Source organism: Fukomys damarensis, unplaced genomic scaffold, assembly GCF_012274545.1.
Source record: "Fukomys damarensis isolate Sample0158 unplaced genomic scaffold, DMR_v1.0_HiC HiC_scaffold_14, whole genome shotgun sequence".
Lineage (NCBI taxonomy): Eukaryota > Metazoa > Chordata > Mammalia > Rodentia > Bathyergidae > Fukomys > Fukomys damarensis.
This window is the reverse complement of record NW_022900926.1, coordinates 42,123,278-42,139,022: the sequence shown is the minus strand read 5'-3', so window position 1 is coordinate 42,139,022 and position 15,745 is coordinate 42,123,278. Positions and strand designations below refer to the sequence as shown.

The following is a 15,745-nucleotide window of genomic DNA, read 5'->3' as shown; positions in this document are numbered from 1 at the left end:
TATGTATATATATATATATGAACTTCCAAAGTTGAATGAAGATATAAAAAGTCTAAGCACCCCAATTATATTCAGTGAAATTGAAAATGCAATTAAACCATTACCAACAAAGAAAAGCCCAGGACCTCATGGATTCACTGCTGAATTCTACAAGACATTTAGAGAAGCACTATCACCACGACTCTTTAAACTCTTCAGTGAAATTGAAAGGGAAGCAATACTTCCAAATTTGTTCCTGGAAGCAAGTATTACTGTGATTCCAAAACCAGAGAAAGACTCAACCAAAAAAGAGAACTACAAGCCAATCTCCCTAATGAACACAGATGCAAAAATCCTCAATAAGATACTGGCAAACAGAATACAGAAGATGATCAAGAAGATTATACATCCTGACCAAGTCAGATTTATCCCAGGGATGCAAGGATGGTTCAACATACACAAATCAATAAATGTAATACACTATATTAACAGAGTCAAGGACAAAATACATATGATCATCTCAATAGATGCAAAAATGTATTTGACAAAATTCAACATCCATTCATGATAAAAACCCTGCAGAAAATGGAATAGATTATCTTTATCTCAATTTGATAAAAGGCTATCTATGAAAAATCCAACAGCCAATGTCATACTAAATGGTCAAAAACTGAAAACTTTCATGCTACAATGAAGAACAAGACAAGGATGTCCTCTGTTACCACTCCTGTTCAATATAGTTCTAGAAAAATTAGTCACAACAATTAGACAAGAGAAAGAAATAAAAGGAATAAAGATAAGAAAGCAAGAAGTTAAATTGTCATTATTTGTTGGTGACATGATACTCTACATAGAAGAACCCAAAAACTCTGCCAAAAGACTTCTAGACTTAATTGACAAATTCACTAGACTAGCTGGATACAAGGTCAACACTCAAAAATCAACAGCCTTCTTGTACACAAATAACAGAATCACTGAGAGAGAAATTAGAGAAATAATCCCTTTCACAATAGCATCTAAAAAACTGAAATATCTAGGAATCAATCTAATGAAGGAAACAAAAGACCTCTACATTGAAAACTACAACACTCTGAAAAAAAGAGTTTAAAGAGGATATAAGAAAATGGAAAGACATCCCTTGCTTCTGGGTAGGAAGAACCAATATAGTGAAGATGGCCATACTTCCAAAACTGCTATATAGATTCAATGCAATCCTGATCGGAATCTCAACAGTATATTTCACAGAAAATTATCCAAAATTTATTTGGATCCAGAAGAGACCTAGAATAGCAAAGGCAATTCTAGGCAACAAAGATATAACAGAGGATATCACAATCCCCAACTTGAAACTATACTAAAAGTCACTGTGATAAAATCAACATTGTACTGGTGAAGAAACAGACCCGAGGATAAATGGAACATAGTAGAAGACACAGAAACGACTCCAGATGTAGTAAGTCAACTCCTCTTTGACAAAGGAGCAAAACACCCTTCCTGGAGGAATGACAACTTTTTAATAAATGGTGCTAGGAAAACTGGGTTTCAACTTGCCAAAGATTAAAATTAGACCCCTATTTTTTACCATGCACTAAACTAAAATCCAAGTGGATTAAAGATCTAAATATCAAAACAGAAACATTAAACTTACTAGAAAGTAAATTAAGTGTTACTCTCAAAGACATTGGCATGGGAGAAGACTTTGTGAACAAATTTTCAGCAGCATGAGAACTTGCACAAAGAATCAACAACAGGGATCTCATTGTATTAAAAAGTTTTTGCAGTGCAAGAGACATCACCAACTGAGCTAAGAGACAACCTACAATGTGGGAAAAAAATTTTTCCCTGCTACTCCTCAGACAAAGGACTACTATCTAGAATATATAAAGAACTAAAAAATTGGTCATTTGAGAGATGCAGATGAAAACAACACTGAGATACCACCTTACCCCAGAAAGAATGGCTGCTAGCTGGAAATCAACCAATAACAAATGCTGGCGGGGCTGTGGGGAGAAAGGGACCCTTCTCCATTGTTGGTGGGAGTGCAGACTGGGCATCCACTGTGGAAATCAATATGGATATACCTGAAACAACTAAGATTAGAAGTCCCATTTGACCCAGCTATCCCTCTGCTGGGTATCTTCCCAGGAGAATTACAAGAGTCATACCACAGTGATATATGTGCACCCATATTTATAGTGGCACAGTTCTTAAATCTAAAACTTAGAAACAACCCAAATGCCCATCCACTGGAGACTGGATAAAGATGTGATTTTTCTATAAAATGGAGTACTACTCAGCCAGAAAGAATGAGAAACTTGAAACTTTTATAGTGAAATGGATGCACATTGAGGCTATACTCTTAAGTGAAATAAATAGGACACAATTGAGTAAATACCGAATAGTTTCTCTGGTGTGAAAAACTAAAAGTGTAAATAAGGTTCAAATGGTATAATTGGGAGTGTGAAATAGGAAGAAAATGTCTAAAGGGGAAGTGGGAAGGGGATGGGAAAGGAAATATGGGAAAACAAAAAATGTGAAAAAAGGAAAAAATGGAAACAAAGTCTTTGTAAATAGGTAAGGTTGAAGGGGATGAAGGGAGGGCAGGGGTAGGGGAAAAAACAAGAGCCAAGATATATCATGTAAAGGTATAAGATCCCAATGATAAATGTAACTGTATTGTTACATTGCTTTAAATGTACCAATAAACTTAATTGAAAACCAACCAACAAACAAACAACCCCCTCCTCAAAAAAAAAAAAACAAAACCCAAAAGCAAACAAAAAAACAAACAAAAACCTCACCTAAAAATCAACTGGGGAAGTGAGAATACTTTCAACTAGTATCTCCCTCCTTCTTGGAGTTCTGCTGGGATAGGTTCAGAGAGGGGACATCTCACAATGTGTAAAAATTTCTCATCTCCTACCTGGGCCCCAAATAAAGTAAAATAGAAGAAAATACAAAAACCCATTTTGCTATTCATAATGCCTCTGCTTTGGAGCTGGTTTTTTGAAAACTATTTGCCCCTCATTTCTAATTCTGTTATTTATTTTTTATTTTTTTGGAGTTTTTGTAAGAATAACTTTTTATTTTTTAAATTTTTTTCCTCTTTGAGTTTATTGGTACATTTTAGGTATACAGTACAGTTACATTCATCATTGGGATCTTATACCTTTACATGACAAGCCTTGGTTCTCATTTTTTCCCCCATACCCCTGCCCTCTGTTATCTAAATTCTATCTCCAGGATGTTGAAATGAAAACCCATAGATATAATACAGTCATCTTCAAATGTTTTTGTTTAAAAATTAATAAATATGCACCATTAGCATATGAATTTTATAAATGTAAAATTTGTATTTTGTACTTTATAAAATATATAAAGTTATTGAATATTAATCAGAGAAATTGATATAAAAACAAAACAAACAACATAAATAGGAGCCCTACGATTTTCTTTCTGTAACAGAGAGCTTGTCTTGTTTACCTCCTGAGAGCACCCACGTACCCCGAAGCCTGCACATAATTGCCTTATCAAGTTACATGAGGCCAAAGTCAAACTTGCAGCCTCAGTCGAGAGCCAGTAACATAAGTCACAAGTGAAACCGGACTCTTCTAAAAACAAATGGACACCTTGGCTGAGAATTATTGATGAACCAATGACTAAGACATTTTGCTTTAAGCCAGGCATCTATTCTACAAGTCAGTATCACATCTGTATTCCTAAATTTGCTGTTTCGTTACTGCACATATTTGAAACTTGGAGCCTTTGTGATTTTAAAAATGTACAGTTATTTCTTATATCAAGGATCACAGACTCATAGCAAAAGAATACATACATATGTATATTATATATGGATGTACCCATACTTAAGATATAGAAATAGACTGTTACAATCATCAAGCCATGCAACATTATGATTATATACTTTTAAAGCATTCAAAAACCTAACGGGGGTCCAGGGATTTAGCTCAGTGGTTCCGCCTCCTGCCTCACAAGCACAAGGTCCTGAGTTCAATCCCCAGTAGCAAAAAATTAAAAAAATTTAAAAACCCAATTGGCATGGTGGTGCATGCCTGTAATCCAAGCAATGGGGAGTTTGAGGCCAGCGTGGGCTACAAAAAAAAAAAATAGGAATAAAAACTCCAAACCTAATGTCCTCATGTATTAGTCCCTTTGACTGATCCAGCTTTGTAAGATGAACCATTCAAACATTTAATATGCTATAAACCACCAGGTGTATCAACCACATAGACTGTGAGATTATTGAGTAAACTGAGCTGAGTAATGTATAGATCATGAGATCTCAAATCACCAAACCCTTTTCTGCTAAATAAAAACGTGTTGGCACTTAGAGTTACTTTTGTAATGAGCACTGTGTGAACAGGTTCATCTCACTAAGAATTGGGCCAGAGTGTCACAGTAGGAAGAGAAAACAGTAGATTTGGGCTGAACTAGGCAAATATCTTGCTTGATATATCACAGTGAAAAATCCAGGAGTGCCTGGGACAGGAGAACAACTTCCTGGGAGAGATGACTTCATCTCATAAACCTTTTCATGCAAAAGCAAGTAGAAGGAGAAAAGATTTGTTGCCTCTTTTTTGGCCAGAGAGGTTGTCCATAAGATTAGAACACGGTACCACAGGTTGGCAGTGCCTCACCGCTTTGTCACAGGTGTCCCTCTTGTCACCTGGTGAAGCTCTCTTTAGGTCTAAAGGACAAGGTTCCATTCACTTGCGCCTGGTGGGCTGCTGTTTGAAGAGAAGAAATGATGCCAGATGGAAATACAGACGAAAGCAATGTAGGAAGGAGCCCAGGCTCCAATGTGTTGGGAGGGCTTTCCGTGTGGCGACTCCGGCTGGACCTTCAGGGTGGCTGTCTCCACCTGGGAATCTCCACTTGGTCCATTGCCACCAGCCCCACTTCACTTGCTCAGGTTCCTGACTCTACAAGGTAGGAGAAGGGTTCCTGTGCTTGTCCCTGGCATAAAAGCAAGGCATTTTCTCTCTATAGTTTCCTGTTTCTCATAGGATCAGCAAAGTAAATCCAGGGGTGGGAGAACAGAAGTGAGGAAAGGGAGAGCAGAAAGGAATACCTGTGGCACCAGTGTGTGTCATGAACTGGACTAACTTTGGACTTCACTACCACAGTGAAAGAAGGAAAGGCTTAGAAAGCAAGTGGTTAATGTTCTGCAGCTACTGCCACAGAATCCTTCAAACTTGGGGGGCTAACAGAAATGTATGGTCTCTTGGCTATGGAGTCCAGAAATCTAAGACTGAGGGCCTGACTCTTGGTTTCTGGTAGCCACAGTGTTCTTTTGATTGTAGATGACATTCTCCTGTGTCTTCAGATCAGCTTCCTCTACGAGTGTCTTACTCTAATGACCTCATCTTAACTTGATCGCCTGCAAAGACTCTAATTCTAAACAAGGCCACGTTCATAGGCACCAGGCTTAGACTGTGACATTTTCTTGAGGGAAGAGACGCTTTGGCCCATAATGCTGAGTATCCAGCTCTGGTGGCCTTTTTCTCGGCTCCTCTTCATAGAATTGCTGCAATACTTGCGATGACAGTTGACTATCTCTGTCACTCTTTCATACCCAACTTGGAAGAGGCAGTCAATGGACCAAACGTTGGTTTTGAAAGAATGTCACTGGACTTTTTATAGTTTCCTTTTCTACTCCCTCCCATATGCTTTTCCTATTTAGTTCTTTTTTGGTATTTGGGGTTATTTTTTCCAAGTTTATAAAATACATGGTCCTTCTATAAAAGAAGACATACAAAAAATATAGACAATTTTTAAAAATCATTTCTAACTATAATTCCTAATAATAGCATTTTGATATTATACTTAGGGGTGTAATGTTGTTCAAGGAAAGAATGACCCAACTGGCTCTTTTTCTATAAAAGATTATGTGTAAACAGTTTTTTTTTTTTCTTCAAAAAACAAATTAAGAATTTCTCAAGGAAGGGCTGGGGATGTAGCTCAGTGGTTCCACTGCCTGTCTCTCAAGCGCAAGGCCCAAGTTCGATCCCCATTACCAAAAACAATGATGACAACAACAAAAAAAAAAACAAAAAAACAAGCATTTGTCAAGGTACATTTTGTACAATGTTGCTCAGGGCAAGACAAAAATAAATCTTGATATGAGCTGGAGACATGAAGCCCAGCCGGTGACTGAGTGCCCCCAGCTCTGAGCCACTGCTGGACACCACTGTATACATGCCACTCTCCTCCAGGTAGGCGGCTGCTGTTCGACTGTGTCCCTCAAAACTTCATGAGTGAGAGTCTCCATGTTCACACGTCAATGATATTCCTGAGGTCACTGGGATTTGATGAGCTCATGAAGGAGGGTGGGTTCCCCAAGACAGCAATAAAAAATGGGCTGGGGATGTAGCTCAGTGCAAAGGCCCTGAGTTCAATCCCCAGTGAGAGAGAGAGAGAGGGAGAGGGAGAGAGCAACCTGAGGATGGTTGCTCTGTTACACCATGTGATACCCCGTGCCACATCATGATGCATGTGATGCAGTAAGAAGGTTTCACCAGGTGTTGATGCCATGCTCTTCAGCTTCCAGTCTCCAGCGCAGTGAGTCAAATCAACCTCTATACTTTATAAATTCTCCAGCCTATGGTATTCAGTTATAGCAAGAGAAAATGGACTAAGGCAAAGGTCATGACAACAGTTGACAGGTCCATCTCCTCTTGATGCCTGGCTGCCTGAACATGCAGGGTTGGCCCCTGGGGATGCCAGCATATGGTGTTTACTCTGGTGAGAACACCTTTCCTCCTCCTGCCAACATGTCACGGTCTCCGCACTCTTTCACACCTGGATGGCTTGTGACACTGCTTCAGTGGGATACTGGTCCCCAACCACACAAGGGGCTGGGCCGTTCCCTCCTCTGCACTCCAGATCGCACTAGTCCAGCTTTATCTCACTGCCCTTGCATGGTCTGGGTCCATAAATCTCTCCACTAGACTGGGCCCATGAAGGAGACTGGCTTCAGTCCCTTCTTTGTCTCTGTATTCCTGTGCCCACATGGGGCCTGCCCCTAGGGGTCAACTTATAAGCAGGGTTGCTAATGAATACCTGCCGAGCTGTGGTGAGTGTTCTGTGGATCACCAGGGGCTGAGACAGTGGTGAGGATGCTGAGCCGGATCCGAGGAGACGCCTGCTCAATTCACATCAGACATGGGTGTTAAGATAAAAACCCACGAAGCATACTCTATTTATCTCAAAGTGTAGTACAAGAAATGGATTCTGAAACCTCATCTCTCTTGCTTACTTATTGTGTGGTCTTAGACTTGTCACCCAAGTACTCTTAGCCTCCATTAACTGCTCCAGAAAATGAGGAGTCTCCTTCACAGAGAGGGTGTGTGCTGGCCAGATGTTCAACAGCTGATCAACTGTGCAGCGTGTGCGATAATTACAATAGAAAATGGCTACCCATCCTGACCACATACCTGCATAGCCCTGTGTAGTGTCCCTTTGGAGGCACTAGGCTTGTGAGCCTGTTGTTTAAATACCATCGCCAGCCAGACTCTCGGTTGCCCCTTGGCCAGGGTTGTGTCATGCTGCAGGGAGAAGGTCTGCAGCCAATGCCTTCTTGGTCCCAGCCAAGGCTCCATCACCTCCTGTGTGACTGTTCATCCCAAACTGCATATACTTCAAATATTCATTTTGCCTTTTCAGCGAGCCATCCTGATGGGTCCTATATTCTAGAGCCGGAGGTTTCTGTGGCTTGTCCACAGTGCAACAGTCAGCCAGTAAGCAGGTGGACAGGATGTTGTAGTTTGTACCCCAGTACCCCAAATTCTGCCCCCCACCAATGTGGCCTTGCCCGTGAAAGACACTCTGTGGAGCTGTGAATCAGACAGCTGTGTGAACTACGCAACAGTGGCGAAACACAAGGCGTCAGGTGGGCTCATACTCCTGGAATGGGTGGACAGCAGCCACTGAATTTAGAAGTAAGGCACCAGAGCTGGAGGTCAGGGCCAGGAAAACTCCACTTGTCTTGATTACCTGTCCTTTCCAGAATATTACTGTCCTCTGTAGCCCTCCCTAGCCCCTACTTTTCTTTTTGTTTGCTTGTTTAATCCTGGCATTAAAAGTATCTCCTAATATTTCTATTTTTGTTTTTTTTTAACTCACGACATTGAGAGAAAACAATCTGCCATCGTTTCCTAGAGATTAATGTGCACACCTACACAATAGGAAGGTAATAAAATTCAACCCTCCACTCTGCTTCTTACAACTGTCTTCCTTTTTTCCCCTTATAGTAGCTTGCTCCGTCCTTGCCCTCCTCACTAGGCAGTCTAAGCCCACCTGACTGAGAAGTTCCTGTCTGCAAAAACCAAAAGCAAAAATAAGACAAACACCCGCTACAAGACTAAAATTTCAACTAAAATTTCAAATTCTTACTCAGGAGATCGATCCTTGCCACTAGATTAACAGTGCCTTGCCTGTGCTTTGTCTGTATTTGTAGCTGACATCAGTGTAGCCTTCAGTGTGTAGGCTCTGTCGTGCCAGAGCTGGTGACTTTGCTTGCACTCATGTGTTACAGCACCAAGCTTTGATCACGCACTTAATGTAGGAAGGGACGATGACATAGCTGTTAGTGAAACGTGACCAGGGTGATGCACAGATCTGCATCTCAAAGAAATCACTTATTTTGCCCTTTTTCTTAGAAAATCAGCTGCAACTGATGAATACTGCTGATTTTCAGTGATTCATATGCTAGAAGACACAATTAAACCCCATGAACAGTGTTTATCTGAACTCGGAAAAGGAGGAAAGTTAAATACAATGGAATATTGAAATTCCGCAGGTCTCTCCTCTTCATGCTGTTTACTAGCACAAGCTGGAGCCTGTGGAATCACAGGGGCAAGAAAGCTTCCTAAACATTCTTTTTACATGGCTTTGGTGACTGTGAAACAGCAGGGTGTAAGGTAATCTGTCAATCACAGACAGCAAAGAAAAAAACAGGGAAAAAGGGCAGCTCTACCATCTTATGCCTGCTGGGCTACCAGACAGGGAAGACTTGACATGGGCACAATTCCTAATTTGAAGTGACCCAGCACAAGAGTTGCCCATGATCATGCCTAGCCTGGACACAATCTCTTTTCCCAGGAGCCAGGACTGATTCTCCTTAAAGGATGCTTCCTTTCCTCCTTCAGATGCCTACAAAATGTATCTGCTACTGCTGGACTGGAAGCCACAGCCAGCTGCCGCTGGGAAGCAGGCACAGAGGTGATCAGGCACACCTGGATGGACAAAGGTACTTCTGATAGGAAAGCAGGGAGAGCGCTGGGGCAGGTCCCTGGATGGGGGTGCCTGTGGGTCTTCCAGCAGGTTTGGACGGCTTGTCTTTCATGGCACCCTGTCCTGAAATGCCGGTTGTTTTGTGTGGTTAATTCTTGGGTTTCATTTGGAATTTATTCTAAATAATTGAACTAATTTGAAATGACAAATCTTCACCTTGCTTCCTAAATTTGCTACCCATCTTAATTTTGACTACAAATGAGTAGGCTAAAGCACCCTCAGAAAAATACCTACGAGATCCTATGTAACTTTAGTATGTCTTTAGCATCAACCAAAAGTACACTATAGCACTTTAGGAAGTTTGATCCTGAATCTTATTTCTTACCTTTTTTTTTTTTTTTGGGGTACTGGGGATTGAACTCGGGTCCTTGTGCTTGCAAGGCAGGCCACCAAACCGCAGAGCCAAATCCCCGACCTTATTTCTTACTTTTAACTCAAAATGAGAAAGCCTATTCTTGAGCATCTGCTTGAAATTTGGATAGGGGTTATGACAATGCAGATATACATGATTTTTCAAAATGCAAACTGATAGGATTTGAAAATTTCCCAAGATGAATGCAAATTATATAAATACAGGTTTCGATAAAAACTGCAACCAGCATTGCTTTGTTAAATCTAATTCTGTATAAATAGAAACCTACTGCCAGAGTATGAAAAGGCATTTAAAATCGCAAGGTTAATCTCAGTCAGTTATTTCCTCGCCCTGCATTATGCAAACTCTTCTTCAAACAGCTGCTGTTGCAGTTTCATCTCCTGCTTTCTCTGTCCTGTTCAGGCAAGTTTTACCTTTCTAGACCACTGGAGAAGCCTGCATACTAGGAGAACAAGGCTATGCTTGTGATGAAGAAAAGTACATTAGCATACGGGATTGAATGCATCTTTGCATGCAATAGGCAACAAGAAAGTGGACTAAAGATATTGGCTGACAATCATAGCTCAGCCTTATAGTTTTATGAACAGTCTCAGGCCCTGTAAAACCCTCTAACACAAGACATCATAAGTCTTGCACTCAAAGTATATCAGGAATGATATCAGACCTATTTATAGGTAGGTGGGTTGGTAAAAGCCACTAAGACTAAGATGTTTCTGTTACTTTTGTTTTTCCTTACAAGTTAGTATTTTGAAGCTTAAACAATAACACACACACAAAGACATATAAAAGATAAAGAGATTGCAAGATGGCTGACTAAAGGTGCTGATGGGCTTCTCAACTCACACACACACACACACACACACACACACACACACACACACACACACACACACACACACACACACTCCAAGAAAGGACCCAAAACCAAGAAAACCAACAGCCATTTCACTAGAGTGAGGGAGAGCAAAGGAATATGGCAGGGACGTGGCAGGGACGTCATAGAGCACAGAGACACACAATGGCCTTAAAGAAGGGAAGGAAGCACCCAGCATCCAGTAACCCCCTCTCCAGGGGAGACTATCCCTAAGCAGGGAAAGGGTAAGCATGCCCACCCCAAATTCTCACTAATGCCAGATACATGAATCACCTGCTGTTCTTCTGTGGGTGCGAAGCCCTGTTAAGTTACCACTCTGCTATACTGCTCTGGAGAAAGTGCCCAGCACATTATCCTCCACCCTCCCAGGCTCCAGCTGCATAGCGCCATCTTGAGAGCTGCCCGCTGAGGTCCTGTGAAGCAGCAAGGCAGCTGGACTAACACTGAACCCGCTGGGTGGCCCTGCCCATCCTTCCACACGACAGGAAGCAGCTGACAACCAGCTCTGAATTGTCTGACCCATGGAGACCCGTGGGAAGTGGACAAGTGGCACTACTCACCACTCCTTAGCCCTTAGGAGGAACCAAGCAGCCTGTCATGGGGAGCTCAATTACTGATGTCCTGGGAAGCAATCAGAAAGCTTTGGCCACCATCCTGTGGCCCAAGAAGCAGCCACACAGCTTTCCCTGAGCTGCCTGGCTAGTATCTAGGCCCCAACAAGCAGACAGGAAGCCTTCCCTGAGCAGGCTTCCCTACAACTCTGCAAAGACATCTGGCACAGTGATAGTCACCCTAGTTGGGCCCATCAGTGGCTCTCACACACTAACATGCACTCACCCATCTGCACGAGTTGCATTTCACCTACATGGGCTCACTGCACCCACAGCAGGGCACGATGTATTCAGAAAACCACCAAAGCACAAAGATGAACAAGAGAGGGAGAAAGGAGCAAAGAACTTACAAAACAATTAGAAAAAAATAACAAGAGTATGCATTTGTTTATCAATAGTACCCTTCCATGTAACTTGATTAAATTTCTCAATTAAAGGATTTTAAACTGGCTAAATGTACAAAAAAAAAGTCACCATAATATGCTGCCTAAACAAACCCATTTCATTATTAAAGACACACATATACTGAAATTGAAGGCATAGAAAAAGATGTACTAAGCAAAGGGAAATCAAAAGAAAGCAAGAATGGCTATACATAAAGTCAAAAACTGTATAAACAGATGAAGAAAAGTGGATCATTTCAGTAAGAAAAAAATAAAAATTGAAAATATATATGCATCTATCACTAGAGTTCTCAATAATATAAAGAAAGCATTACTAGATCTAAAAGTAAAGATCAAACAAACAAAACACTGGAGATAAACTCCACTATGGACTAAATGATCCTAACAGACAATTACAGAACATTTCATTCAACATCTACAGAATATAGATTCTGCTAATCAGTACATGGAATGTTTTCCAGGTTTGACCATATGTTAGGGCAAGTAAGTCATTAGCAACGAGACAAATAAGTAATAAATAAATAAATAAATAAATGTAGGCTAGGAGGCAGAGAAACTGTCACTATAGCATCAGCAGGAATTTAAATTACTACAGCCATTACAGAAAACAGTGTGGAGGCTCCTCAAAAAGCTAGAAATAGAATTACCACATAATCCTCCTACCAGCAATCCTCCTGCTAGGTATATGTCCAAAGGAAACAGAATCAGTATGCTGAAGAGACATTTGTACTTGCATGTTTATCATGGCACTATTCACCATAGCCCAAATATGGATGCAATCAACCCAGGCACCCTCCGACAGATGAATGGATGAAAAAATATACATACATAGTGGAATAATATTCAGCCATTAGAAATAATAAGATACTAATTTGCAGCAACATGGATGGAACTGGAGACATTAGGCTAAATGTAATAAGCTAGACACAGAAAGACAAATACCTCACATTCTCATCACTTACATGTAGAAGCTAAAACGCTGATCTCATAGAAGTAAACTGTCAACTAGTGGTTACCAAAACTGAGAGAGTGTAAGGGAGGAGGAACAGAGAAAATGGTACAGGGATGCAGTGGTGGGGTGGAATAACTTCTGATGTTCTATGGCACAGTGGGATAACTATGGCAACAGTTACTTATATATTTCAAAAGAGCTCGTAGAGAGGATTTGGAATGTTTCCAACACAAAGGAGGAATTTTCAGAGGATAACTTATGCCAATTACTCTGATCTGTACATGTACTGTACAGACATGTACAATATACATCTATTGAAGTGTCACATGGAAACCTATAAACATGTATAATTATATGTCAATTAAAAATAAAAGATACAGTTAAAAATAAGAATGAATTGAATCAGCAGTAATCCATTTGCATAATAAAACATTATTTTGGTTCAAATTCAAATTTGCTTCTTTTCACAAGTTTTCAGGAAGATATCAATAAGTTTATCTTCTTGTCATAATCTAAGACAGCAAAAATTTTTAAATTGCTTAATTTAAAAGAGTTCAGATTTTAAAATACACTTACATCCACATATATAATTGCTAACGATACAGTATGTTTTCTTTTTTTGAGAATAGGCATAAGCTTTGAGGTCAACAGCAACAACAACACACATCTCTAGATATCTCAATACACCAATTCATCTTTTTCAACTGCTGAAACCCAGCCCAGTCAATTACTCGTATTTAAAATGGCTTAGCTTAAACACACACACACACACACACACACACACACACACACACACACACGGGTGTATGAAAGTGGAGACATCTGAGTAGGGTTGGTGGGTTGTATTAATTTCACTTTTCTGTTTGTAATATTGTATTCCAGTTATTTTAGATGTCAGCGTTGGGGGGAAACTGCATGAAGGTTATTCGCAATTTCCTTGTACTGTTTCCTTACACTACACGTGAGCTACAGTTCCCTCAAAAGAAAAAAATTGTAAAAAAGCAAGCAAGGAAACAATATAGTATATTGCCATTCAGCTTTAAAATTACATTGTACTTAATCTGCAGCCCTGCACAACACTGTGTATGCATTACGTATACATACACATGCACGGGGATTCATATGCACCAGGTGCACACATAAAAGCCATAGATCAGATTTCTATAAAGATAAATAAGAAATCAATCATTTCTGAAGAAGAAAACTAGAAAAGCAGTGATAGAATGCACATTTACTTTTCACTATTTACCCTTGTGCTTTCTGAATTTTGAGCTAACCTCATTTTTCACTCAAAAAATAATTTTTGAAGAGTGACAACAAATTAGACATTTCAAACAAAAAGCAGATGACAGCAAAAGAAAAGGAAGCTTCAGGTGGAACGAAAGCCTGGTGGTACACAGATGTGCCACAGGTCGGCAGTGAAGAGGAACATGCAGAAGAAGGTGGGCAAGGCTCTTACGGCTGGAGATGCAATAAGACAGTCTGCAGTTGATCCTCCGGAAGAGTTGCTTGTTAATGGGCCACAGCGCCAGCGTGAAGAGCTGGATGATGTTCACAATCAGCCCCGAGGCGATGAAGACATAGAAGAAGATCAGGTGGCACAGGAACTGAGACTTCAGCAATGCAATGAGGTCCATGACGTGCGGGTGCTTTTGTTCAAAAATAAATAAATTCTCACAGAATATTTCCAGAAGGAAGAAAGATCCAGGGCTCAGGAAAGCGTCTAGAACACAAACAAATGTCAAACATTAGCAAAAAATATGACGTGCTTTTATAGTGGGAACAAACGCTCTTAAAAGAAAACTTACGCTTGAGGTTAAACTCATTGTCCATCGTTGATTGATTTCTATTTGGCAAACACTAACAGAATGCTTACTTCCTGTTGGGTGCAATCTAATCCTCCCTTCAATTCTCTGAGCACCTCCTGGAGTCACTACTATTGCTGTAGATGGGGAAACTGAGGCCTGGAGAGGTGAAGCAGCGGAGCCGTGGTTCTCCAGGCTCCCAGCTACATGGAAGTCATATTCCCACTGTGCTCTGGTGCTGCTGTGCAGAGGGCCTTGCCTTCCGCTCTTCCGCTGCCTCCCTTCCAAGAGGACTTCCCTAGACTCAGACCTCATGTTAGGGGTACTCGGCTGGGTACAAGTGCACAGTACTGCATTCCGCTACTGCAGCTGAACGGTCAGTCTCCTCCCCTGGACTGTAGACTTCACCCTGACTGTACTGAAGATTATCAGCGTCTTCCTAACACCCTAGAACTGCCATCAGCATATGGTTGGAGCTCAATTATTTTTTAATACTTTTAGAATGATTTAATGAAGATAGACAAGAGCTAAACTGTCCAATGTTAGTAACTGCAAAGAATTATGAAGGGAAAAAATTTGCCCTCGCTCCCCCGCCCGTCCCCCCCCCTACACACTCACACCTTAAGGGTTCTAACATCAGAAAGGAACTCAACACACAGAGCAGCCAGACTCATGGTCCTGTAACCAGTCTCCAACACCACCTAGAAGAAGCAAATGTCTTGTTGGTTTGGCAAATAAAGACCTTGAGAGAAAGGGAAAGGCAGGACTTAAGTAGGCTGAGGAAAACCTGGTGGGAGCACCACAGGCTGCTCCTCCTCCTGGAAGTAGGTGTCATTGCAAAGTTTCCCAGAAAGACCTTAAGTTCTGGGACAAACTCTTTTAAGAGTAACAATTGACATACCTTACATTGTTACAATCTTTGTTTTTTAAAAAATCTTAATGATGCCAAAAAAATGATCTAGTGATAGTTTGTGTCTACTATATACATCTAAGATTCCCCCAAATCCCACAAGATGAGCAGTAGTATCCAATTTTTCAGAATAAGAAACAGAAGCAGCTCCTAGGTGGGGTGATTTACTTATACTTGGTGCATCTGAGAACTGACCTTGGACTCAGCTTTAAGTCCCAGCTTACTCTCCTGCACCTGTCTAAGCTGTTGTGCTCCTGGGGCTTGAGGAGAGGGTTCTCTTGAGCGCAGAGCTCTATTTTGCAGAGCAGCCAGAAATGACTCCTGGGCAAAAAATGTGGCCAGCAGTGAGACTCATGGTCAAAAGTATGCTTAGAGTGGGGAAGGTGGGACTTGCCCCTCGGTCATTTGGGTTGGGTTTGGGGATGGGCACGGTGATGAAGACAGTCACAGGAGGCACGTTTACACGTGCTTAGACTATGTGTCACGGAATCTTTGGCCTGATTTTTTTTTTTTTTTTTTTTT

General features: G+C 41.0%; 1 protein-coding gene across 2 annotated transcripts in view; it reads right to left on the bottom strand.

Annotated features, from left to right (window-relative positions):
* Agpat4 (1-acylglycerol-3-phosphate O-acyltransferase 4) overlaps positions 1-15,745 on the bottom strand; it is a 115,100-nt gene that overhangs the window by 67,980 nt on the left and 31,375 nt on the right. For both annotated transcript variants that reach the window (XM_010631037.3, XM_010631036.2), the window contains exon 2: positions 13,968-14,231. In XM_010631037.3, the coding sequence (XP_010629339.1) occupies positions 13,968-14,145 (178 nt within the window). In that variant the 5' untranslated portion in view covers positions 14,146-14,231. The remainder of the gene's footprint in view (positions 1-13,967; positions 14,232-15,745) is intronic.